Below are 26,554 nucleotides of genomic sequence, written 5' to 3' on the forward strand. Positions count from 1 at the left end.
TGGCTGTCAGGCTTAGTGGGGAAATAACAGTGTAGGCAGGGGGTCGTGCAGCCTAGAAATACCCTGGTCCAGAGGGAGTGAGATGCATGTCTCCACCTAAGACAGGTGACAGCTGAGAAAGGTTGAGAGTGGGTGTCTTTGGTGGACCAGTAAGAGGAACACAGGTGCAGTTAACCTAATAATAATAATTAATGGAGATATCCCATCTCCTAGAACTGGAAGGGACCTTGAAAGCTCATTGAGTCCAGCCCCCTGCCTTCACTAGCAGGACCAAGTACTGATTTTGCCCCAGATCCCCAAGTGGCCCCCTCAAGGATTGAACTCACAACCCTGGGTTTAGCAGGCCAATGCTCAAACCACTGAGCTATGGGACAGCTGCTTCAAACTAGATATGTTCTGAATCAACTGGACAAGGCTAAAGACTGTGCTGGTTATGACAGAAGTACTCCTAGCTGACAGGAGTTGAAACAAATAGCCCTGAAAATCTCCATCCCAAATGCTTTGTGTAGACTGTTGGCTGAAAGGCTGCTAAGGGTTGGTCCACCAAGGACTTGAAGTAGGACCTAGGGAGAGGTTTGTTGATCAAACGAAGAAGCACCATCATATAGAAACAGACTCCACCTTCGCCATCCCTCTGGATTGAAGACAAGCAGGAAGTGGCACTCTGCAGAAACCATGTTCTAGCACTAGAGCTCAAATGGACTTGGTCTTCCTCGTTAGCTTCTCTCCTAACAGCCGAGAAACATTCCTTCCAAAGACTTGATGATGACACTAGCCTTTAAGGTAAGGGAAGACATGCAGCTCTAATAGTAACCTTATTCCAAAAAACACATACTGGTATTTAATAATGATCAAAAGTCTTTTAGTATCGAGCTTGGCATTTCCACAGAGCTTTGCAAACAGAGACTAAGACACAGCCCTTGCCCCGAAATGCCAAAGTAGGAAAGAAACAAACACACAAGTCAAGATACAGGCTAATCACTTAGAGAGATTATTGCTTAAAGGGAAGGATGGGGTTTTGGAAGCAGTGGGTTTGAGCACAGAGGTGAAGGGGGGATTGGCGTCTGGCAGGCAGGGAACAGGAAAAGCCCAGAAGGCAGCAGAAGACAAAGCAGGAAGTCTGGAGTGCAAAAAAAGAGACCAAGGGATCAATAAGGAAAGGGGATTGGAGGGAGTGTGGGGACTCACTTGAGGGGGGAGAAGGGAAGGATGGAGGGCCAGAAAGGAGAATATTCCAATAATCGAGACGATCAAGGCATGGGCCTGGGTTTCAATGGTGGGAATAGAGATGAAAGGATGGATTTTGGTGCTATTGAAGAGGTAGGAGTTGCAGGATTTAGGAAGGGTCTGATCATGGGGGGGAAAGGAAAGAGAAGAATTGAAGACTGCACTGAGGTGACAAACCTGGGACATGGGAAAGATGGTGGAAGTTGTTAATAATAGAGAAGGAGGAGCATAGGAGAGGGATCTGGAAGTTCAGTATCAGAAAGAGTGAGCTTGACATTATGGAGGAACATCCAGGGGGAGACATTAGAGACAGAAAGGGAGAGGTTGGCGCTAGAGAGCAAGTTATGGGAATGGTCTATGTAGAGAAACCCGTGGAAATGGATGAGATCTCTAAGAGAGAAATGACGCTAGAAGGGGGTGGGGGAGGGATAACGAGCACAGAACCTGAGGGATCTCAACAGACAAGGGAAGAGTGATCAGCACCCAAAGGAGATGCTGAAGGAGCATCCAGCAAGGTGGGAGGAGAATAAGGAGAGCAGAGTTATGAAGGCAAAGAAAGGAGAAAAAGCTAAAGAAAGGGTGATCAACAGTGTCAAAAGCAGAGCTATCAAGAACCTCTCCTTGACCTTAGAGAGGAGAAGGCCATTAGTAACTCTGGACAATAATTTTTCTGGAACAGAGTGTGGAGGCAGACTGAATTAGATCAAAGATGGTGCAGAAGAGGACGTGTAGACCGCTGGAATGAACAGCATGTTCTAGGACCTTGGACAGAGCATTCTTGATGGCACAAGGAATGGGCAGACCCACTGCAGAATTCGAGAGTGCAAGGGCAGGAGGTGGCACTGAAGTGAGTGGAGGAGAAAAGGCAGTAGCGCCCATCGGAACAGAAGCAGCATGATCTCTCTCTTCACTTCATTAGAACCTTTACATTGACCTGGCCTTATGCCAGGTCTTATATTTGTTGTGCTCAAAACTTCAGTAAAGAACATTCCAAAAAAGAGTTTGTGAAACTTCATCGGGCCTGGACCCTGTTGGGTTTCTGTGAGTTATCAGATCCTGGTTGCAAAAGTAGAAATAAAAGGGTTGAGAGACTGGGCTTTAGTTAGGAAAAACCTTCCGTCGGTTTTGGCATCTGACTGGTAGGAAGTTTGTCCCGATATTCAGACTAAATAGCCCTTCTTTCAAGGTCATCCCACTGCTCCTACTTACAGCTCCATGTACTGTATCCCACTGAACAACTCCTCATTCTGGGGAGCTTTCACCCTTCAAGTGCAGGCTGTTCGTTACGTTCCCACCATAGCCACGCTACATACATTTAGCTTTTTTCATCTTTGCTCCTACATCGTTAGTGCTGGCCCCCTAACCAGTTTCAATGCTCTTCTCAGAGCTCTAGCCAGTAATGCAGATTCTTAGTTTTAGGAAGCCTACGGCTATTTTGATTTTCTTCAGTATTAGCCAAGGTCATCGGCAAGATATTTCAGGATATCTGGGCAGATACACTCTGTCATCTTGATTGTCTTTACAAAGGGTAGCGAGAGGTATGGCATTTCTGCAAAAGGTTAGCCTGTGCTTGTGCTTGTATTGAGAAAGAGGCACCACATGAGACTTTATCATCAAGCTACCATGCAGAATGTCATTCCTGGAAGGATACAATTAAGATGGTGGAGACGTTCAAAGTTTTTCATTGTGTGTAGAGTTAAGCAGAGGGTGACAGTGACATTTGAGCAATGGATCACTCCGTGTTACATGTTCAACGAAATCTTGCACTTTACAGGGAAAGGAACCCAATGGCAGATGTGGGGTCAAACTTCCCGGGCTGCTGCTCTGAGTGTTGTGGAGGGGAGGATGAACGTTTTTTTGTTAACTCATGTTTCCTGTTCTCTGTGCTTCAGCCTGTGTACAGTTTTTAAAATCCCAGGGACTTCAGCTAGTTGGCATCAAAATGAACCAACGAGTCCTGTTGGGCAGGAAGTGCTGTGTAGTACTTAGAACTGGGGACGGGGAATCAATACTCTTGGGTTTACTCTTGTCTCTTCCACTAAGTGACCGTGGGCAAGTTATTTAACCTACCTGCCTCAGCTCCCCGCTTTATGTCACATACCTCACAGGCAGTGTTGTAGCACTAAGGTCGGGTCTACACTGAAAACTTGCATCGGCACAGCTGTGTCTCTCAGGGGTGTGAAAAATCCCTTCCCTTCCACCCACAAGACATGGGCTATGCCAATCTCCTCCAGCGTAGACAGTGCTAGTTCAATGGAAGAATTCTTCTATCAGCCTAGCTACTGTCCCTTGGGGAGGTGGATTAGCTACAGCCACGGGAGAGCCCCTCCTGTCGTTGTGGTGAGTTTCTACACTGAAGCACTGCAGCTGTGCCACTGAAGCAGTTTAAGTGTAGATGTCGCCTAAGTGAATGACATACATGTTGTGGAGTCTAGGCAGGCAGAAAACTACATGGACTACGGCCATTCATACACATTTGGATACAAAACTGTCATTTGCCACAGTCTATTTCTCAGCTCCCATGCCTGGAGCTTGTACAGATCCAAAGAAGTACCATCATGCATCTAGCCTGGCACACTGCAAAAATGTGCAGAGCAAGCGGAGTTCTAAATGCAAGCCCACCAATAACATTCAAAGGCAAATGTGAGTGGGAACATCCTATTCCCATGGGGCAGCTCTGCCAGGAAGTGAAGGAAGAAAATGTGGACTGCTTAAAAATTAATAAAACACAGCTGGATTTAATGTGAGTCACCCTTGATTACTGCCAAGATGCCTCCTGAAGTTTGAGTTGCCAAAACGAATATCCTCCAAGAGTCAGGAGGGGAGATGCTACAGAAAGATGCTAAAAGAATAACTGGGTTAAATAAAAATGAATAAGTTCATGGAGAACGGGTCCATCAACGGCATTAGCCAAGATGGTCAGGGGCACAGCCCCATGCTCAGGGCAACCCTAAATCTCTAATTACTAGAGGTTGGATGTGGAAGAAAAGGATGGATCACTCCATAATCGCCCTGTTCTGTACAGTTCTCCTGAAGCTCTGGCCACACTGTTGGAGACAGGATCCTGGGCAAAATGGACCATGGTCTGACCCAGTACAGCAGCTCTTATGTTCTTAGAGGCAAAATGCCCCTTAGGAACAGTTGTTACTCCTTTACAAGTATTCAGCACATAAATAAGACCCACTGCTAATGATGGGAAAGTAATGAGGTGTTGTCTTGCCTGCCCAGATTTATGACGCCCCGGGGGATACCAGTCGGGGTGTTAAAGGCTGGTAGAAGTTTCTCTCCAAGTTCTAGAGCTTTGTTCTTGAATACCTGTTAGACAAAAAAAAGGAAAAGAGAGTTAAAATGTACAATGTATTACTTGCTAGTATCAGTCACGTTGGTTTTCTTACACTTCACTTTTCCATACACACCCAGACACACACAGTTATAAAGCGGGTAAGAATAATGGGACACTACAGGGCTTTCATTTCCAGATAGTGGGGTAGCCCTACACCTACATATTGGGATGGGCCTGAACCAAACCCCATGAGGAAGTTTTGATCTGAACCAGAATTTATGGATGGCCCCTGGAGATCCACAACAGACCAGTCTAAAATCCTGGATCCCAGCAGGCCTCAAACTTTGGATCTGGATGTGAGCTTTGCGGCGTTGGCTCATGTTACAGTAGAAGAGATCTCCCTTTCTAACCAAGTTCAAGGATCAGTTCCGTTAACTTCTGACGCAGAGTCCTGGGTTAATGAGTTTGAAAGTTCCCAGTTGGAATAGAACTGGCATTAGGACATTTGGCAGTTTCAGGGCACTGGGGTTTGTGTGAACCCTTTTCCCTTGGTTCTGGTGGACACACTCCTTGTGAGTTTTACTTTGAACCCAGAAATTCAAAGTTAAACAGCCAGAACTGCCAAGTTTTGCCCTATTATGGGACAAACCCACCATATTTTCCATGGCTTCCTCACGAAACCAGAGATCATCCCAGGCTCATTAAGTGAGCTCGGCTTGGGCTTGGGGTTTCATTGTCCTAGTTCTGCAGTTCTAACCACTCTCAAAGCTGTATGCTTCCCATTGCCTGGAGGTCTTCGTGTCTGTATATGTACAGCCACCCATTGCTGAATCTCTGAAACCTTCTAAGTACTTTCCCTTGGAACTTGAAGTCAAGTTCTGCATTAGCTGGGGGAACAGTAGATAAACTGGATTATGCATCTGTATCTTTCTGTGCTAAAACGTGAGATCTGCCCACGTGGCACAGATCTCCATTCCCTAAGCTCCTGGAACTGCTCCTTTAACCTACTGAGCAAAGACCAGTTTCTTGGGACAAAGGTCTTCACTTCTAATGCTGCTGGCTGCTCTAACACCAATGATGGGCAGCTGGCTGGTAGCTTTGCTCAGAGTATTGTTACAAGAACATGCCTTCCTGGGCTGATTCATAGATTCATAGATTCATAGATTATAGGACTGGAAGGGACCTCGAGAGGTCATCGAGTCCAGTCCCCTGCCCGCATGGCAGGACCAAATACTGTCTAGACCATCCCTGATAGACATTTATCTAACCTACTCTTAAATATCTCCAGAGACGGAGATTCCACAACCTCCCTAGGCAATTTGTTCCAGTGTTTAACCACCCTGACAGTTAGGAACTTTTTCCTAATGTCCAACCTAGACCTCCCTTGCTGCAGTTTAAACCCATTGTTTCTGGTTCTATCCTTAGAGGCTAAGGTGAACAAGTTCTCTCCCTCCTCCTTATGACACCCTATTAGATACCTGAAAACTGCTATCATGTCCCCTCTCAGTCTTCTCTTTTCCAAACTAAACAAACCCAGTTCTTTCAGCCTTCCTTCATAGGTCATGTTCTCAAGACCTTTAATCATTCTTGTTGCTCTTCTTTGGACCCTTTCCAATTTCTCCACATCTTTTTTAAAATGCGGCGCCCAGAACTGGACACAATACTCCAGCTGAGGCCTAACCAGAGCAGAGTAGAGCGGAAGAAGGACTTCTCGTGTCTTGCTCACAACACACCTGTTAATGCATCCCAGAATCATGTTTGCTTTTTTTGCAACAGCATCACACTGTTGACTCATATTTAGCTTGTGGTCCACTATAACCCCTAGATCCCTTTCTGCCGTACTCCTTCCTAGACAGTCTTTTCCCATTCTGTATGTGTGAAATTGATTTTTCCTTCCTAAGTGGAGCACTTTGCATTTGTCTTTGTTAAACTTCATCCTGTTTACCTCAGCCCATTTCTCCAATTTGTCCAGATCATTTTGAATTATGACCCTGTCCTCCAAAGCAGTTGCAATCCCTCCCAGTTTGGTATCATCCGCAAACTTAATAAGCGTACTTTCTATGCCAATATCTAAGTCGTTGATGAAGATATTGAACAGAGCCGGTCCCAAAAATTTGATTTGATTTGATCCTGCAAAGCATGCCTTTGGGGAGAAAGGGTCCCCTTTTAAGAACTTGGTATGGGGCAGTGGGGGAAACAGAAATGAAGACATCAAAATTAAAGGAGATTTCTAAGGATGAAGCATGCCATGGTTTACAAAGCAGGTTGTTGATAGCTCACACAACTTCTAATTTCAAGTACACATATTTTATACACACATACATACACACACAGACACTCCTTTACGCACCACTAAATTTCCAGAGAGGATCCGTGGCCTGTCATGGCTAAATTATCACCCTTTCAATTCCTAATTTCTGAGTTATATTATTCTAATCAAATAATAGTTTATGGGGGCTTGCCGCACAAAGCCACCAGACACACTTCTTTGGGGACAAACTGATACAAGCAATAATCTGCGCTCAAGAGATTAGTCTTGAGCAAGAGAAGCCTGTAAGTGACAAGAGATCAAGCACAAGCCTTTTACCTCTAACCTCCCCATTTCAGTCCAAGCTGTCATAACAGCTTTAAGAAAGCAGGAAATGATTGCTCTGAGAAATACAGCACTGAGGAAACCCGAGCTTGTCCATGGGCTCTGAGGCCTTTGTCACAGCAGAGGAAGGTAGAGGGATCTGGTTCAGAAGGGAAAGCCATGAGAAAGTGACTAGATTATCGAGAGGGGAGGCACTGAACCGATACAGGACAGACACTGACCTGTTTGCTAAGTTCACTCTCTAGCTTGCTGCCCAGGCTTCATGGTTTTGGGGGCTCGCTTCCTTCTCTGTCAAGTTGAAGTCAATGGAAGCTGTGAGCATGAAGGGCTGCAGCATGGGGCACTGGGTCTTTGAGAGCTTTCCCAGCTGGGAAATCCCAGGAGGAACAAATTCCTGTATCTCATCCAAAATACAGCCTTAATTATGGAGCTTCTCCCAGGCCTCCACAAATCGATGGCATCACAATGCAAAGACTAGTCATTTCCTTCTATCATGGGCAGCTCCCTCCAGCAGAAGCCGGCCTGTAGCAATATGGGAGTTTCTTGAAAAGGTTATTTACTCGTTGCTTAAGGCCCAATCCTGCAGCCGTATGCCAGCAGAACTCCCATTGAGATCAGTGGGATCAGGCCTTCTGTTTGCTGCAGATATTCAGGGTAGAGGAGTAATCTCTTGATTGCCTCACATCTGGTTTTAAAATTCCAGCACAGCTATATTATGAGACAGATTATGTGTTCAGCTATGGCCTGCATTTGGAAGGGGCAGGGGGGAGAAGGAGGGAGCAGTGTTTTCAGTGGGAACCTTCTGATTTAGCCAGAATTCGTTGCGGGCGTAGTGCTCATTGGAACGCTGCTCCACCCCCCTCTGCTGGCTGAGTGGGGAAACCAGGGGTTGGGGCAGTTCTACCAGACGGACTTGCTTGGATCAGTCCTTGTGTAACCCTGTGGTGAGCGTGTGTTACAAATCCCCCTCTGTGCTGATCCACATAGGATATGAGTTGTTACCACCCCCACCTACAAAGCCACAGCTCTTCAGCTCAAGCTGTTGCAACTCAGGCAGATCTCTGGCTCGATCCCCAGTGTGCTGGCCATGGGGGTGGTTGTCACATCAGACACTTCCTCTTCTCAAAGGAAGCGGGTGGGTCAAATCCCAGATGAATCCCTACGTATGGGTTCACACATGGGGATTGAATTGGGAACCTCCGGAGCTGGCGGTTGTAACAGACTCGTATCCACTGCAGACTGGCACAGAGGGGGGCTTGTAACACACACTCACTAGTGCGTGATATTTGCACACTAAAGAAAGGCTCCTTGCACATGGATGACATTAGCCACAACCTGGCCCCCTGCTTTATCAGTGCACATTTTTGCTACACAAAAAATATAACAACAATTTGGGGTTTTCACAAATAGCTGCCACTAATAAGCTAACATTTAGCGTGCAGGGCTACTTGGAGTGACCCCAAAGCTTGCGCTATTGCCTATATTTAGGCTACAAAGTAACAAGAACTGAGGGAAAGGAAAAGATCACTGCAAATGCATTTCAGTGGGGACCAATGTACCAAGCTGAAAAACGATCTTGCTAAAATTGTCCGTTGGAGAAAAGATCTTTATAGATGAGCCAGGCATGGCAAGCATAAGGTAATTGTGTGAGACTTAATTAAAAGACTGTTAGTGGGAGTTCAATATTCATAAAAAACAGGTTTAGCCTCTTCTTACAGGGGGATTATTTGATGTTCAGTGGAGCGCTGCTGGGAGCCACCCTATCCAGAAATACACCTGCACATTCATTATTTGAGACCGCGAGGGATACACAGGATGTGTAGAAACAAACCTCTTCACCGGTTAGATAGTACGTCGTCAACAGCCCTCCGACATAACGAATGTTCACTTCGAACAAGGAAGCTTCTCCATTCTGAAAAGATCATCATCAGATAGTCACTGGAAGGTACAAGTGAAGCCTTATAGCACCCATGCAGATATAGGGCCAGTAAGAGTGCCTTGGAATAATTCTCGGTACATTCACAAAACTCTGCAATCCTTATTCCCAGTTTAATAACACTTTGCCTTTTATAGCATCTTTCATCTAGGATCTCAAAGAGCTTTATACATGAAGCTTCACAACCCTCTAGGAGGTAGGTAAGTGAGCTACAGGGATCACTTTGCCACCACTGAAATGGTTTCTGGGTAGAACGCAGCAGCTGTTCAGTAGCAGTGAAACACTACACAACAGGTTACGAAAGAAAACATGAGAAATTATACTTTCTCCAGTTGAAAGTGCAAAGGCAATGTAGGTAGGCAGAAAACAGATACCTAAGTTGAAAGCTCATCAGGACGCTGGAGTTAACATCTCTATTCTTAAAAGAAGGGCAGAGGGATTTTGAGAGACCACAAGAAGTCAGGACTGTTTTTAATAGCCAAAAGATGGCACCCTCCTGTCCTGAGCTTTCTTGCTCCATACGGGAGCATTTCTTCAGCACTGACTCAGTGGGGAGAGTGCCACCTTGTGCATCACCACAACAACTTTCTGGAGTGTCCAGATGTTCTCTGGAGGTCTCCCATTCAAGGACTTACCATGCTTAACCCTACTTAGTTTGTAAGACCTGACAGGACCACAGCCCAGGGTGGCACAGCTGCTGCCACACTGAGTGGGAGACAAACAAACCAGTGCCCACGTGCCCTGCTGGGAGATGGTGAACAGGCAGTGATGTGGTTCACTGAACCTCTCAGGAAGCCACTCACCTGGAACTAGTTAAGATCTATTTTATTCCAACTCCCGATCAGCAAATGTCAAAGCAATTGCTTTCAAACTGTGCTTTTTAAACTGTGCTCCTGGACTGTGAACCTGCCAGGCAAATTATTCCTTCCCCTCAAATAAACACATAAAACTACCAACAGGAGGCTCTCGCAAGAGTGCAGCAATTTCAGCGAATGGGATAGAGAGGCAGGAATTCTTTACCCACTGCATTCACCTGTCCCTTCCAACAATCCTACTGGATTACACATGCAAACAGATGTCTTCTCCCAGGGAAGGCTGGAAGGATCTGAGACACAATTTGCCATCCAGAGAGGGAGGCAAAAGCCAGAGGAAGCAGCTCAAGATCACATAGGAAGTGACACTATTATAAAGGGGGAGAGAGAGGGAGAACCTGGAAAAGGCTGGACTGGAAGGAGGAGAGAAAGCAAGAGATCCAGGTTGGGAAATAAAATCAGTGGACCTAACATAGCAGCAATTAGCAACTAATGATTTGTTTGCTGGGCACTAGTTCTTAAGCTATAAATTAATCAGGATCATGGAGCACTGCTGTACACACAGACAGATGCTGGTTAACACAGTCATCCGTGCTGCATTCCCTTTAGAGTCGGGTGATAAGTTTTGTCCCTCAGCCTCACTGTCTCACACTTCTCTAAGCTAACTTGCACTTCCCACATAGTCAATGGTCTGTCTAGGTATCTACACCACACTTGCCATTAGTCAGTAAATCCAAACGGCTGCTCTGCCACAGACCTGAACTGTCTCTTTTTCCCCGTTGCCTGAGTCAGGCCCCACCCCTCCCCTCAATCTAGTTGCTGAGAGTTCCACCATCCCTGAAGACAGCAGCTCTCCTGGGGGGACCTTGGTTGCAGAGGGAGGGGCCGCCTGTCAGAGAGTTTGGGTCCAGCCCGCTTTAAAAGGCAAGACCAGTCCCTCCAGCGTTACTGTGTTTAATGGGCAGCCAGTGGAACGAACAGCCCTGGAGTGACATGTTGCTGACAGATGATAATAGACCTTCCTCTGTTTGCTCTGTAGCTCTGAAACTGTTTTTACTCCCCATGCTGGCAAATTATCACAGCAGCAAATGTGGCTGCTTTTGAAATGACACCCTCTCCTTCCTAATCATTTCTCTCTTCAGCCTCGCACTGGATTCCCCTCTCCAGTCAAGGCCACCGTCCCACCCCTGCCTGACTAGGTCAGCTTCTTGTCTCAAAGCCAATTTTTAATTAATTTCAACCCTTCTCTCTCTGCACTGCACGTCTGACATCAGTGATCAATCTATAACATTCATTTTAGTCTTTGCCGATCAATCTATTGTGTGGGCCAGGAGTAAAAGCTTTTGTCAAATCCAGATAAATTATCTCCCCATTGATTTTGTCCCTTGTTTATCGATTCGGTAACATACTTAAAAGCATTCAACCTAATTTATCAGATGTGATCTTCCTATTACGAATCCGCGACGGCCATCCATTCCCAAATGATACTTTTCTAAAAAGGCAGCTGCATTCATTTTTCAGATGGGGAGAACCATTTTTCCCCATGTACTAACTACGACAGACAGAAGGAAATTAAAATTTTAATGGCATTTTGAGTTTAATGGCCTCCATAGACCACCACGTCAGGCTGTGGTCCCATCTCACAAGCGAAGAACGACTCTGTATGTAGACGGGAGCCCTTCAAGGAACATACAGGAAGGAGTGCTGGCCATTCTGTAGCCAGAGCTCTTCATTTTTCATACTTATCTAGTGTCCCAGCACTGCGGTTGGAGTCAGGCCCGTCGAGAGAAATTTGGGGCCCCACCCCTTTCCCTCTATTTACACAGATGTTACAGACATTTGGGGGTGCCCTGGAACTTAGGGCCCTGGCACAATTGTCCCTCCCCCCCCTTCTCGTTAGCTTTGGGGTTCTGTGCTGCCTTTGCATAACACACAGATGTACTGATCAATAATTTGTAAGGAGGGGTGTCAAAAATTCCCTCCATAAGAGCAGGGTGATCAGTCTATAATATACAGAAAGAAAAACGGATATCATGGGGGAGTTCAATCTGGGGGACATATGCTGGAGGGTTCCTGTTTACTCTGATCAAACTTCCTTGGAGTTTCTAAAAATGGTAATTTTCTAACAGAAAGAGCATGACACCCTGTTCAGGCTAATTCTACTGAAGCCCTCAGGAATTAAGGATGGATGCAGGACTCACTGGGTGGAATTCTGTGCTCTGTGCTATGCAGAGGATTAGTTAGATCACAATGTTCCCTTCTGGCCTTGCAATTTATGAATCTGACTCATTGGTCCTTGCAAACTATATTTTTCCCCTTCACAGACTGTCCTAGCAGAATACCCCTGGATCCAAATGCTGTTACTAGGACACACCAAGGGATGTACCAGGCATTTTTGCAGCACAGACTGACGTTTTCCATTACTGACTCACCACATTCAAGTCAAAGCTCTTCTCCACCCAGCTTTTCGCTTCTTGGAATTCCTCCCCAAGCTCCATGATGTACAGAGTATCTAAGGCATCCACTATGGTAGCCCCTCGAAGGCCCCCTGTATTGGCAAACAAAGAACAACTTGTTTAAATCTTATACACCTTTCATTTTTGGATATCTGATCAGGTTCATTTTCATTTCACCCTTTAACACAAAAGGCGACTGTGCACATTGGGGAAGGTGTCAACCTTTTAAGACGCTCCCTCCGTTTCCATCTTTAACAATGGGGTAAAACAATAGCATGTTAGGATAGGATGAGAGCAATTGTTGAGATTAAGTAAAGAACTGCAACAGTACATGGCTGTATACTAGACACAGCCCAGACCAGAACTTCAGGTGGGAACTCTGCTGAACTTTGGGAATGTTCCGCTTGGCATCTGGACCTGAATTAAATGGACAGAGGCTGTGAAAGGAGCTTGGCCCAAAGATTTTCAAACAGGACTAGTGAGTTTGGGATCTTTAAAAGGGGCCTGATTTTCAGAGGGCGGATGCTCAGCACTTTCTGAAAAATGGGCCCCAAGTTGGGCATCCAAAATCACTAGTCACGTCTGCAAATCTTGGCCTTATTTTCCAGTTCTGGAACGTGCCTGAAATCAGAACAGCTTGTGACATTTCAACCCATCAGATGCAAAGCCTTGCCCTGACTTGGCTACATACCCAAACTGCAGTCTCTGTCTAATCTGGTTCCGAAACAGGGTTGCCCAGCTCCCCAGTGAGTTCATCATCAAACATGCATAGTCTACTAGGGACCATTGTGCTAGCCAGAGTGACCATGGTTGATGACATTGCAACAGACATCATGTGGTGATGTTCCTAGATCTGGATCAATCCTGCAAATCCACCAGGTAGGGCCAGGGCATGCACCCCTTCTTGCGAGTTTGAGAGCACAGTGTGCGGGGTTGTTTTTGTCCATCCTGGCAACACGGCTGAAGAGCATGCAACGCAATAAAATGAATGACTGAAGGGAGGCCAGGTGGCATCATAGTGTCCCTGTACAATGGCAGAGGATCTTGCACTATGTGTGGCAACTACAGGCCAATCTCATTGTTTTTGGTCCCTGAAAGGTCTTTGTTCATGTTCTGCTTGGTAGGATTCAGCTGCTCCTTCACAGACATTGTCGTCTGCAGCAGTCAGGTTTCACGGCAGGACGGTCAACAATGGACGCTGGACTTACCCTTTGGATTCTGGCTGACATAGCATGTGCTTAGCACCCATCGGCAGCCAAGCTCCCCTCCCTTTCCCCCCAGTGCCTCCTTCCCACCGCAGATCAGCTGTTCCGCGGCATGCAGGAGGCACTGGGAGGGAGGGAGGAGGAGAGGGGATGGGGCACACTCCGGGGAGGGGGCAGAACTGGGCTAGAAGAGGTGGGTCTGAGGCGGAGCAGGAAGAGACGGGCGTGGGCTTGGGGGAAGAGGTGAAGTGGTGGCAGGGCCTAGGCTGGAGTGGGGGCAGGAAGAGGTGGGGCGGGGGCCTAGTGGGGGTTGTTGGAAGCCAGCCCCTGTGTTGGCTGAAGTGCACAGAGGATTTAACCAGTCTGCTTCATGTGGCACATATAATCAACCTCAAAGTGGCTTTTGGCTCAGTCGAACGGTCAGCACTTTGGCTCTCACTGAAAGGAGTTGGTGTTCCAAATGTTCTGCTAAATCTAGTATATGATCTTCACACTGATACTGGTGCGCAATTGTGCCTTGGTTCGTGACTTTTGCCACATTTCTACATAACCTCTGGTGTGGAGCAGGGATGCATTCTCCCCCCAGCACTATTCTGTCGAGCTACTGATGGAATGTTGGGACTTGCCATTCCTCTCATCGAAATCAAGGTTGGTCAAGAAGTGTTTACCAACCAAGACTATGCCAATGACACTGCCTTGCTTGTGGAGACGTCACAAAATTTCAGCCCCGCTCACCACCGTCTCCAAGACGCTACCCCCACTGTGAGATTGAACATCTCATGACAGAAGACCAAGGTCCAGAACTTTGGAGCTGGGCCACCAGAACCCCTGGTGCAGGTGGGGTTGAGTACCATGGAGAACTGCTTGGTGACGGCCAAGAACAATACTTTAATTTGTGAAAGATGACACTCAAGATAACATAATATTAATATATTGTTTGCTCTGTGGAACACTGAGCCTACATTTGTGGCATGCGATGACTCGTGGTTTCCCACTACAAATATATGGTATATGGCATTAGGTGGCAGCAGCATGATTAAAAATGAAGCCCTTGGACGCTTAACAGAGACCTGGTGAGCTCAAGGGACAGCTCCACTCACTTAACTAACAGAATGGTTATCCATGAGTGTGCCCATTTTTCTCCAGCAGAGGGCACTTAAGCATACGTAGACTAAGCACAGTCCCTCACAAGTACTTGGATCTGCCATGTCAACCACGTAAAAATCCATGTCAGACTTTCCGTATAAAGTAATCGGGACTACACAGGAAGACTTTCAACAAAAGACAGTGACATTGTATCCTGTGCTGAGATGTGGAATGGTAATACATGGAATTGTAGCTCATGTAAGCTGATATCTGTGTGATTTAAATAGTTTAGTACTGTGAACAGCAGCAGAGACATGTTCTCAAAGGATCTCAGTGACACAGTTTCATTTCTGGTGGCTAAGAGTCCCTAAAAGTCCTTCTAGTCATCGGAACGCAATGCAGCAGGGGAAGTAAAAGAGAACACAGGTCACTGCCCTATGTGCCTGGACTTTGAGATTGGAGGCCATCATTTTCCTTCGTAACCCAATATACATAGCTCTTCACTTGGAAGCTACCCATTACCCAGCCCCCAAAAAGGCAAATTAAAGCTTCTCCATCATTTCCTGCATTTTCCTGAACACCCACTGGAGTAGGACTTCTGTGTGAAGTTATTGCTTTGCCCTTACATTAAGATTAGAGGCACTCAAGCATTGCTCCATTGCTCCCAACTCTGTCCTCAATCCTGACACCTACTCTCCTAAGAGAACCGGACAGCAGGGGTGGGTGGGCCAGATTCAGCGTTAATTTCTGCAGAGGGTGATGCTGCTGGTGACAACTCTCTTGAATACTGCGTGCAGATGTGGTCACCCCATCTCAAGAAAGATATATTGGAATTGGAAAAGGTTCAGAAAGGGGCAACAAAAATGATGAGGGGTATGGAACGGCTTCCGTATGGGGAGAGATTAATAAGATTGGGACTTTTCAGCTTGGAAAAGAGACAATTAAGGGGGGATATGATAGAGGTCTATAAAATCATGACGGGGGTGGAGAAAGTAAAGTATTATTTACTGCTTCTCATAACACAATAACTAGGGGTCACCAAATGAAATTAATAGACAGTAGGTTTAAAACAAACAAAATGAAGCATTTCTTCACACAACGCACAGTCAACCTATGGAACTCTTTGTCAGAGGATGCTGTGAAGGACAAGACTACTCCAGGGTTCAAAAAAAGAACTAGATAAATTCATGGAGGACAGGTCCATCAATGGCTATTAGCCAGGATGGGCAGGGATGGTGTCCCTAGCATCTGTTTCCCAGAAGCTGGGAATGGGCGACAGGGGATGGATCACTTAATGACCTGTTCTGAAATGATCTTCCGACAGTGGCCAATACCAGGTGCTCTGAAGCACCTGGTATTGGCCACTGTTGGAAGACAGGATACTGGGCTAGATGGACCTTTGGTCTGACCCAGTATGGCCGTTCTTATGTACCACCATTCCCCTTTCCCTCCCAACCACAAAGCCTCAAATACTCGACTTGTATCCAGGAGCTTTCATGAGGGATGCTGCTGCTTTGGCTCAACTACTTCCTCTCACATTTTAAATCAATTATATTAAACTAAAAATGGGTCTCAGCCACAAACGCCAGGTCCAGGTCAGAACTGTCCTATAAAGCATTCATATTGGGACAGAACATTTTGAGTGCCCTCTAGTGGTGGTTCTAATTATAGTACTACTTAGTATAAGAAACGTCGGTTGGATTACACCCAGAAACCTTCACAGGACGTGGGGTATGTCTGTAAGTTGGCGAGCAGGGGAAAAAGTGAAATATGGGGAATAGTTAGCAACAAACCTTGAGATCTCAGTCTTCCTTTATTTAAAAAATAATCCCCTGGGCAGACAATATACCGTGTTTCCCAAAAGGCAGGTGATTGGATCTAGATGTTTAGTTTGGACCGATTTCTATTTTAAACATTCTGGTTTCCCTTTAAGAAAGGCACCCTGACTTACTTTGGTGATGTTACGAGATTGTAGTTTTGACACTTTTCAAGCAGTCAGCACATGACCGACTTTATGAAACCCAAGCCCAGACCTGATTGCACATCTACAGATTGCCGGCTTCCGAGTGCCGTCTGCAACAAAAACTGGGGGGAGACGCACTGGAGCCAATCACTGGAAATGCATTCGCTCTGACCGACTTGGAAAATGATCATCTAACTGGCACTATCTATGGAAGAGCTGTAGATGGAGTCAAACAGCCACCAGATCTACAAGATTGGTCTAAAAAAAAAAAAGCTAATGGTTATGTAGCTTGTTTACAAAATGCAGTGACCATGAAAAACAACATCGCCTCAGTCAGAGCTGTTTTTCTCAATCCTAATGATTCTGCAATATTAATGATTCTGCGATTTTTATGCGCTTTCCTATTAGCAGGGAGAAACGTACCAGCGCTGAGCGACATGGACACAGGCAAAACACGTTAAGAAGAAAAACAGTGAAGCACTGCCTGAGGCACAACCCATTACTGTGATCTTCTGAGAGTAACACACTAATAGGCTCGATTCAATATGATGATATAATCCACCAACCCTTTCATAATCTGCAAAGAGACAATAATAAAAAGTTGGATTTGCTGAAACTAAACAGGGACAAAGAGACAAAGTCACCGTTTTCTGGGCTGATTAATTGAAATGAAAAATAAAATAGTGTTTGCATTTATGGAGCCTTTTGTGTTTGCCTTCAACTACATGAAACCCTCTGAGGGTTTAGAAATATGCTCTGTGCTTCGTTCCAGTAGGATTCGGAGTTGTTTGGCTTTCTGCCCCTGTATTTTATAAAAGAGGGCGTGCTTCACTGATCATTTGTCCCTTGCCTCGTATTATACTATTGATTTAAATATTCCTTGAACACAGGGATATTGGAGGAACTGCAGGCTGTGTGTTTTGTACAAGGGTCTTTTAGATGTTTCCTGTCTTCTGTGCCACGTCCAAAGTGATCTGCAGCATCTGTATGTGACTTTTTCCCTAAACCCAACAAACTCTACTGTAATAATAAATGAGAGGCACCATGTAAATGGAAATCCTCTCAGAGCAAAAACAAAATTTGTAACAATTCTATGGCTGTCCGGGACTTCACAGTTGCATCTCGGCTGTACACCAGGGTCTCGTGGCCAGCTCATGGGCAGCCCAGACCCAGTAGTCGGAGCCGGAGCCAGAGTCTGCAGTCACAAGACAGGGGTCAAGAATCAGCTGGGTTGGGATCCTGGGAGGTCAGAAGCAGGAGACAAATGGAGATTGGGAATCCCAGCTCGGATGCCAGGAGTCAAGTCGGGTCGGAATGCCAGGAAATCAAGCCCGGGAAGCAGGAGTGGGTAGGGATAGCAGGAGGCACAAGGCACACAATCCAGTGCAGGGTGGAGTGCAGTAGTTTGGGGCAGCTTTCTGTTCCTGCTGCTGGCATAGGGCCAGTGGGACAATCAGCTGCTCTGGGACTCCACCATTTGGACGTCAGTGGCAGAGTCTGACACTGGGGTTGGGCTTTGTGAGTCTCAGGTAAGCTATTGCCAGCAGGCTGTCAGGTGGAGGTTTGGAGCATGGCAGGGGGGCCCAGGTTTGAGATCCGTGGGCCATGACACAGGGCCATTCAGAACTTCTGAGAGAGACCAACATCTTCTAGTTCCAAACACACAGGCCACTATCACCTTTCCCTACAAGAGGTTTTCAGAATGGGGGACAGACGCTCTTGGGGGCACAGAATGTATTCTGGGAGGGCGTGAGAAGCTGGGGGGGAGGGGGACTTACTGTGCACATTTTACCCACAGCAATGAGTAACTAGCAAAGCTGATTCCTCCAGACACATCAGGTCCTCAAATGGCGCTGTGTAGAGGCTCCGTCTTTCTAAGTTGCCGGGGGGGGGGGCGTGGGCTTGACCCTCTCTCCGCCCCTGGCCCCGCCCTCACTCCACCCCTTCCCTGAAGCCCCCTTCCTACCTCTTCCCATCCCCGCCCCACTCCATTCCAAGCGTGCCCTGCCCTCACTCCTCCCCCTCCCTCTCAGTGCCTCCTGCATGCTGCTGAACAGCTGATTCATGGTGGGCGGGAGGGGCTGGGGAGAGAGGGAGGACCACATGGGGGGGGGCTGCCGATATAGTGGGTGCTCAGCACCTTTTTTTCCCCAGGGGTGCTCCAGCCCCGGAGCACCCAGAGTCGGCACCTATGGCGCTGTGCATTTGACTCTACATGGTGCTGTGAATTTTGACAGATTGCTTAGCGTTATACAAAGTCGTTGCCATCTGTACGTTAATCCGTTTGCTATGATGCGGCGTGCACATTTAAGCATCGATCGCAATCGTAGTTTTGCTTTTGCTCTTATTACACTGGCTCATCGGCTCATTCGTGCAACAGAAAAAAACCAACCCCAACTCAAATGAAAAACAAGCTGAAACTGATTCAAGGGAAGCATCCGAATCTGTAATGCGTAAATTACTACAGACACAAAGAAGGGGGGTACGATCAAATAGAATTGAGAACCACTGCCCTATAGGAGCACGTTCATTAGCAGTCAGTTGTATAGGGCTTATGACACACAGTCCAGTGGTTGTGATTCCGTCCAATATACAGAAGACAGTGTTACACAGATGCTAGCCAGTTTGTTATAATACACACAGACACACTTCCGAAGGTGATATTTTGGCTGACTCTGCAAGACATTTTCAAAAAATATTTCACCTTTCCAGAGCTATAGAATCAAAACCCTAGGCACAACTCCTGCTGAAATTGGACAGGCCAGATTCAACTCTGCTGTAAAACCTTTGCAACTCCCATTGATTTCTCTCCTGCACCTCCGGGGCAACTTATCAGACCCCAGCCAGGGCTCTGCTTTGCTCATTCGTGGAAGGTCATCTTTAATCAGAGAGAATACTTCTCAGCTCACTACCCACTCTAGAGAGATAAAGTATCTGATTACTCAAACACCAGCTGGTTCCAGGGTAATCACAGGAAGATTACATTCAGACAAAAGGCAGCTCCGGAGATTGGGGTATCCTGCCCCAAAGCTGAAGGCTGAGAGCAATATGAAAGAAAGGGCCTATTCTTACTCTGGGGAGATGTTTTAATGTTACTGCCCTTGGGAGTCAGATGGTGACTAATCCTTTGGGATTCCCCAGCACCACCACCGCTCTGAGACCCTCCCAATCACCAGACACAAGCCACCACTTCTTTGGGGAAGGGGAGGAGACACTGAGGCATTCCCTCTCCTGTTCGAGGGAGGAGGGGAAAAGACGTTAGTGGACTCTCTCTCTGCCCTCTGACCCAGAAATCCTCTTGAGAATGGCTAGATCCAGCTCCAAGCAGGACAGTGAAAGGGAAGATGTTTGGGGCCAGCTGGCTTCTCTCTCCAGCAAGAGGAATTTGGCTGTCTCCAGAGATAGGTGTGGACTATAGACTGAACTAGTCGGTAGCCAATGGGCTAAATGTCCAACATTTTTGTTGGCCTGAGGCAGATTCCTTCTGCTACCTGCAGCAGTCTCTTTCCCCCACAGCCATCATCAGTGTCCTGTCACTGTGCACTACTATTGCTTGTGAAGGTAATGGCCACTTATTAATCAACAATCAATATTTAATTTAATATTGAATGAAAATTTAATTATAACTATTTGACATCTCTTCCCCCCCCCCAGAAATGCAGCCACCTGGGGGGTGAAATGTGACAACTACTTAATACTGCTAATAGCATGCAACAGAGTTTAGGTGCAGGACTGGCGTGAAAAAGTACTCTTCCAACTAAAATGATGGGCAGAATTTTTAGGTAGGTAGAATGCAAGCGAATTCAGCTATAATAATTGAGTTGATGCTTTTCTCACCGAAAAGGCCATGGCCGTTTTCATGACTACAAGAGCCTCTATTTGAAGCTTTCATCTGAGAGAAGACAAACAGCAATCCAGAAGCAGTACTGTACAGGCATAATACAAAGCTTCAACTCTCCAGCTCATCACTTCCAGGGAGAACTTGTACCACCTCGTTCTAAGCCTCAAGTGTATTTAATCTTTTAAGAGAGAAGAAGGGAGACATCCAGGAAGGCAACAAGGCAGCTCTGTTTCTATTTTTACCCACCCAGAGAGCAAATCATTCATCGAAGCTCGCTAATTCAGTTGCAAAAATCACCAACAAATATTAAGTTAATGCAACGATCGTGACAGGTGCTGAATGGACAGCTCTGGAAACAGGCAGTAATAGTACAAAAGTCACTGCAACGTCCAAAGCTAACATGCCTCAGAACTAGCCTGGAGGGAACCAAATCCAGGGACAAGAGGAGGGTGGAATCTCCATGGCTAGTCAATCATGGAAGAGTCTTCATGGGACTTGCTGGAAGCCACTGCTTTAAAAACATTTAAAATTACACTAGACGAGGCACTGGTAAGCAATACCATAAGGAACAGTCCTGCCCCAGCAGGGGTATGAACTGGACGCGTTAATGGGTCTTCTTCACCCTCAGTTTCACTGTTTTTAACTGGTGGCCTCTCTTGAGGCTGTCGAGAAAGGTGTCAGTGCCAGCAGTGGTGATGGTCTGAATACGCTGCCAAGGGCTCATTAGGAGGTTTAGCAGGTAACCTTTGGGCCATATGGGGAATGCTGTGGAAGACGTATGTCAAACAGCACATTCAAAGACACTAACAAGTTTAAATGTCTGTCATGTAACTACAGCATTAAACTTCTAAGGGATTGTCTACACTTAAAATGCTCCAGCGGTACCAGGGCAGCACCTCAGGGTAGACACTACCTACCGTGACGGGAAGGATTTTCCCGTTGGCATAGGTAATCCACCTCCCCGAGAGGTGGTAGCTAGGCTGATGGAAGACTTCTTCTTTACCTAGCACTGTGTATATGGGGATTTAAGTTGCCTTAACTACACTGCTTGGGGTGGGGATTTTTTATAAATCAACCGCATTTTCTACTGCAGACCAGGCCTAAGTAACCACTGACCAGGGTGCTCTGGGGTACAGGCAACAGTATCTGAACACAATCAATATTTTTTCTCTTACTGCCATTGCTTAACAGTGAAGCCTAAGGTTTACTTTTATGCTAAGACAGAGATTTGCATTGATTATATTCAAGTTGAGCCCATGGACTTAGGCCAATACGCAACAGATGAATGATAATAATCAAAGCAGAAAAGAAAAGAACAGGCTCCATTCACCCAAGTGAAATATAAAGAGAACAGAAACAGCAGCTGGGATTGCCTGGTACAGACACGCCTCAACTGTTGGTACATGGGCTGCTAACATGCTCTTCTTTGGGGTCCCAGCAAATAAATGCTAAGAAGAGACGCGAACAGTGCAGCTTTATTTGCAATGTACAGTATAAAAACAGGCAGCTGGAATGAGCTTGGGCCTGGGAACCAGGCTAATCCTGGCGCTGCCAGACTCAGACACGCATGTTATCAACTTCATCCCTAGTGTAACTCTACTGGTGTTAAAGCAGCAACACCAGCAATTAAACTGGCCTGCTGAGGTTAAGTGTCTTGCCCAAGGTCACAGCTTCCCCATGTATGCCGGCCACCTGCCAGCAGTGTTAGAACTAATTAAGGCTTGAAAAGCACTTTGAACTAAGATAACTACAGCAACAATCACACCCTATACTTCATTGTGAGGCTCCTTTCCGCTACCTATCACGACCAAGCAAACAAAACCAAAAAAACCCACCACTTTAACAAACACGGGCAGGCCAAGACCATCAGCTCCAGGCGCATACACCATGCAGCCTCTAGTTTGAATATAATGTCGAGTACTAGGGGTTTACTTCTCTGTCACAGCAGCTTTGCTAACCACAAAGTTCAGGGCTGATATTCAACCGTTGCAAACTCAAACTGCTCTGCACCTGCTTAGGTTTATAATCACGACCTCGCTAGGAATTACAAGGTGCTATCACAAGAGCCTATTGTGCTAGAACATCCATTCTCACAGTGGTCCCACGAATTGGTTGATTGCCCCGGTTATAAAGAGCCCCGTGGGCAAAGTGAAACTGTCCTAGTTTTAAAAATGTATCAAAGAAAAGAAGAAAATCTTCCCCCAAAGCATCTCCCTTTTCCCAGACATTTTGCCAATACCTTTGGCTTAGCACTTCTGCCATCTCTCTGGGAGCTGACACGTAGCGAGGCAGACACAACACGAAGACAGCCTCAAGCCTTCAGAACAGTGTGGTTTTATCTTCTGGAGCAAGCTCAGCAACCTTCGGCACAAGTGTCAGAGGTGCCCATGCAAAGCACCTCTGCTTCTTACTTCCAATGCTCCACATGCAGACAGATCAGCAAGATGTAATTTACAGTAACGGGTGGATTTCCCTTTGCTGCTTTACTTGCAGGTATGTGGCTGGGAAGTGAGCAGGAGTGGAAGGAGGAGACAAAACTAGGAAAGAAGGGAAGGAGAGAGAACATGAAGGGAAAAAGGGGACAAACACAGAGAACCTTTTGTGCTCGTGAGATCGTTAAGTATATTGTGAACACATTCCCCTGGCCCCACGAGGCTTCCAGAAAATGTATTATGTATTTGTTGCACCCAAAGGGCTGCCGTCTCCTGCTCTGGAGCTGTCTTAACAGATCCAACTGTTAAAAGGCAAAGCCCATAACTCAGGCAAACAACCTTTTTTTTTTCCTAAGCAGTGCCTTTCAGTGCAGCCAGACGCAGAATTTCCAACCCCTTTGTTGCACTCGAAACAAACAGTAGGAAGAGGTTGGCTTGTGCTCTACAGCAAGTCAATTCCCTGGGCCTTGCTGGCTGTTCTAACACGGTGAGCGCCTTACTGGGAAAAGAAAGAGCACAAGACGTTGGCTACCCAAGAAGAGAGCCCACAGAGTAGATCGTATGTTCACAATACTGCTTGAATTTCGCTTTCCCCTTTGTCACAGAAGGTTTGAATTAAGTGGGCATGCAAAGTAACAGCCCACCAAGAAAGGACCCCTCATTTTATCAGTTCTGCTTTCAGGGACCCTTTACAGAGGGAAATACCTCATATCCTCCACACAATCTGAACCATTTATCTTTCCTGGAAACCTGCCTCTTTTTCATATGCAGTCCTCACAGGTGTTAACCAACTGATCTGTCCTCCACTAGCTCCTTATAGCAAATGACAACAAAGACCAGACTTGAGAGACTCTCAACAATGAGTCTGTCCCTCAAGATTCATTAGGGGAGATCTACAAGTGAGGCTTTCAGCAAACGTGTAGCTGAAAAGGAACCGCTTATTAGCCAAAGAAGGAGAAGCTGCCATTTCCAAAGACTCCAGCTGGCTCCCGCACTTGATGCTGATGCCAGGAATTAGATCACCATGATGAACAGGTTTACGACCCCAAGAATTGCCACCATGGTGCAACTCCAAAGGCTGCTTCACTTAGTTTCGGCAAGGTGTTCTCTGTCTTATGCTACTTAATGACAGCTTGTGTCTGGGTACAGAAAAACAGAGCATTTAAATAGAGGTATTCTGTAGTTGCAAATACATGGTCAGATCTGCTCTGGGTCACCACTCCTGCTCCATGGAAGTTTTCAGAACATGGACTACAGAATCATTTGCCTCAAGGATGTTGGTGAGGCACTGAGAGTATCAATTTGATCTAGTGCCTAATGAAGGTGCCTTAACACCCTGCTAAATTGGGGCCACTGCAGACAGTTAAAGAGCACAAGGACATTCCAAAAGGAACACCGTACTCTGCTTAGGAGGCTGCCATTCCTGAGGACATGAAGACTGTGCTCATGCACTTATATATGCAAAATGAGACTCTTCTTCCCCTCCACTAGCTCTCTTCAGCCTTGCATGATTTTGCCATGAGCTTCCTACAATTAATCTTGCATTTTGCCCTCGGCACTAATAGACTTGGGCTCAGCCTGATTTCTTCTGGTCAGATGTTTCACCGTCTAGGACCTTCCTCCAAACATGCCCTGCCTCCAGTTCTCAACAGCCTCACCCTTGTACTTCGTAGTTGCATCATCTCCTTCAACATAGAGAAAGTGATGACATGGTATCACAGTTGTCAGATCTTCATCAGACAGGATGGGCATGGACTGTTTCTCCTAGCATTGCTATCTGTGTGGAAGGGGCAGTGCTGAGACTATGTACTGCCTCTGTAATGTGGAGAAGGGGGCACGCTTGCCCTCAGTGCCACGGGATGGCATCTTAGCCAGCTCTTGGAAGTGCTTCCCTTTATCAATTAGCTCTACCTCTGTCTTGTCTGAGTTTAGCTGCAGCCACGTGTGCTTCATCCATCTGTTTATCTCTTGCAGGCATTGTGACATCTAGCTGCCCCATCTAGCAGGTTTTTATGGCACCTTGCTGCATCTGCTAAGAGAGATGCATAACACTGAAATCATCGGCATACTGATGACTTGAATCTGCAGCTTCTTATGATGGGTAAAGCCGTTAATTAAGATTCACAGCACCCCTTGGAGACAGGTAAGTACTGCTTCCTTTCTAAAAGAGAGGAAGCAGAGAGTTTGAGAGACTTGTACCAATCTCATACACAGAATGAGCAGCAGAGCTGGGAATAAAACCCAGAAGTCCTGACTCAGTTGCCTAGTCAACATTCTCTTGTGAAGTTTCTCACTGAATAGAAACTGAATCTTTTGTTTTCAGCAAGGCTCTTTAAAAAAACAACCCTCCCCCCCCTCACAGTAATCCATTGTGCCAATGCTCAAAGCGAACAGCACAAGTCATTAAAAAGCTATCATACTTAGTCTTGCATATAGCAGGGCTGTTTAAATGCTACAGAGCAAGGAGTTTTCAAATGGCTTCTTGCTAACTTTAATAACCAAGCTTACAACTGAAAGGAACAAGAGAGAGGGAGAGGAATTCAGATCATAGCAATGTAAACCTAGATCAAAAATGAAAGGCCCTGACTCCCACTATTCTTATGTCAAATCATATTTGTCAAAACAAAAATTAGTACCGAAACCTTGTTTGGAATAAAAATTAGGATGCTGTTTCCATGGAACATGATGAGCTTGTTAACTGCTCAGTCACAGAAGAATTCACTCATGATACATTATTTAGCTTTGCCTCTTCGGGTGCCTCAGCACCACAAAGGGCAGAAACCCAAGGACTGATACACCAACGTCCTTTCTTCTGGTAATTGTAGCTTCTGGAGGCTTCAAAAGATTGAGTTGGTTTTGATTAAAATCAATGCCTTGATAGAATAAAATCTAGAAAAGAAGCCATTACATTGGTTTTGCTTATTAATATTGCTCTGAGACCACACTGAACTTCTGACCTTTTTGCCCAGTGACTCAGGAAAATGCTTTGGTAGCTGCCTGAGATCATGTCATGAGATGGCCTACAGGTGGTAGCAGCACATTACAGAACTCAGAAGAGGAGGGTCTCCACAGATGGTTTTACTCCGTTCAAGATTATTTTGGCAACAAATCCAACTGTGAAGATTGTTAGGCCTTGAGCAATTCTGCAAAAGCTCACTGCACAATCACAGAATCATAGAATCGTAGGACTGGACGGGACCTTGAGAGGCCATCTAGTCCAGTCCCCTGCTCTCGTGGCAGGACTAAGTATTATTCTAATCTAGACCATCCCTGACAGGTGTTTGTCTAACCTGCTCTTATAAATCTCCAATGATGGAGATTCCACAACTTCCCTAGGCAATTTATACCAGTGCTTAATCACCCTGAGAGTTAGGAAGTTTTTCCTAATGTCCAACCTAAACCTCCCTTGCTGCAATTTAAGCCCATTCTTTCTTGTCCTATCCTCCCTCACAGGTTAAGGAGAATAATTTTTCTCCCTCCTCCTTGTAACAACCGTTTATGTTCTTGAAAACTGTTATGTCCCCTCTCAGTCTTCTCTTCTCCAATCTTCCCTCACGGGGGTCATGTTTTCTAGATCTTTAATCGTTTTTGTTGCTCTTCTCTGGAATTTCTCCAATTTGTCCACATCTTTCCTGAAATGTGGCACCCAGAACTGGACACAACATTTCAGTTGGGGCCTCATCAGAGCAGAGTACAGCAGAAGAATTACTTCTTGTGTCT

General features: G+C 46.1%; 1 protein-coding gene across 4 annotated transcripts in view; it reads right to left on the bottom strand.

Moving 5' to 3' along the window:
- The window catches only part of MAN1C1 (mannosidase alpha class 1C member 1), an 87,071-nt gene that overhangs the window by 17,473 nt on the left and 43,044 nt on the right, over window positions 1–26,554 (bottom strand). For all 4 annotated transcript variants that reach the window (XM_054011877.1, XM_054011874.1, XM_054011875.1 and 1 more), the window contains 3 exons: window positions 12,284–12,399; window positions 8,935–9,015; window positions 4,448–4,542 (listed from right to left, as the gene is read on the bottom strand). In XM_054011877.1, the coding sequence (XP_053867852.1) occupies window positions 4,448–4,542; window positions 8,935–9,015; window positions 12,284–12,399 (292 nt within the window). The remainder of the gene's footprint in view (window positions 1–4,447; window positions 4,543–8,934; window positions 9,016–12,283; window positions 12,400–26,554) is intronic.

The sequence above is a fragment of the Malaclemys terrapin genome, chromosome 22, assembly GCF_027887155.1.
Source record: "Malaclemys terrapin pileata isolate rMalTer1 chromosome 22, rMalTer1.hap1, whole genome shotgun sequence".
In the NCBI taxonomy this organism is placed as follows: domain Eukaryota; kingdom Metazoa; phylum Chordata; order Testudines; family Emydidae; genus Malaclemys; species Malaclemys terrapin.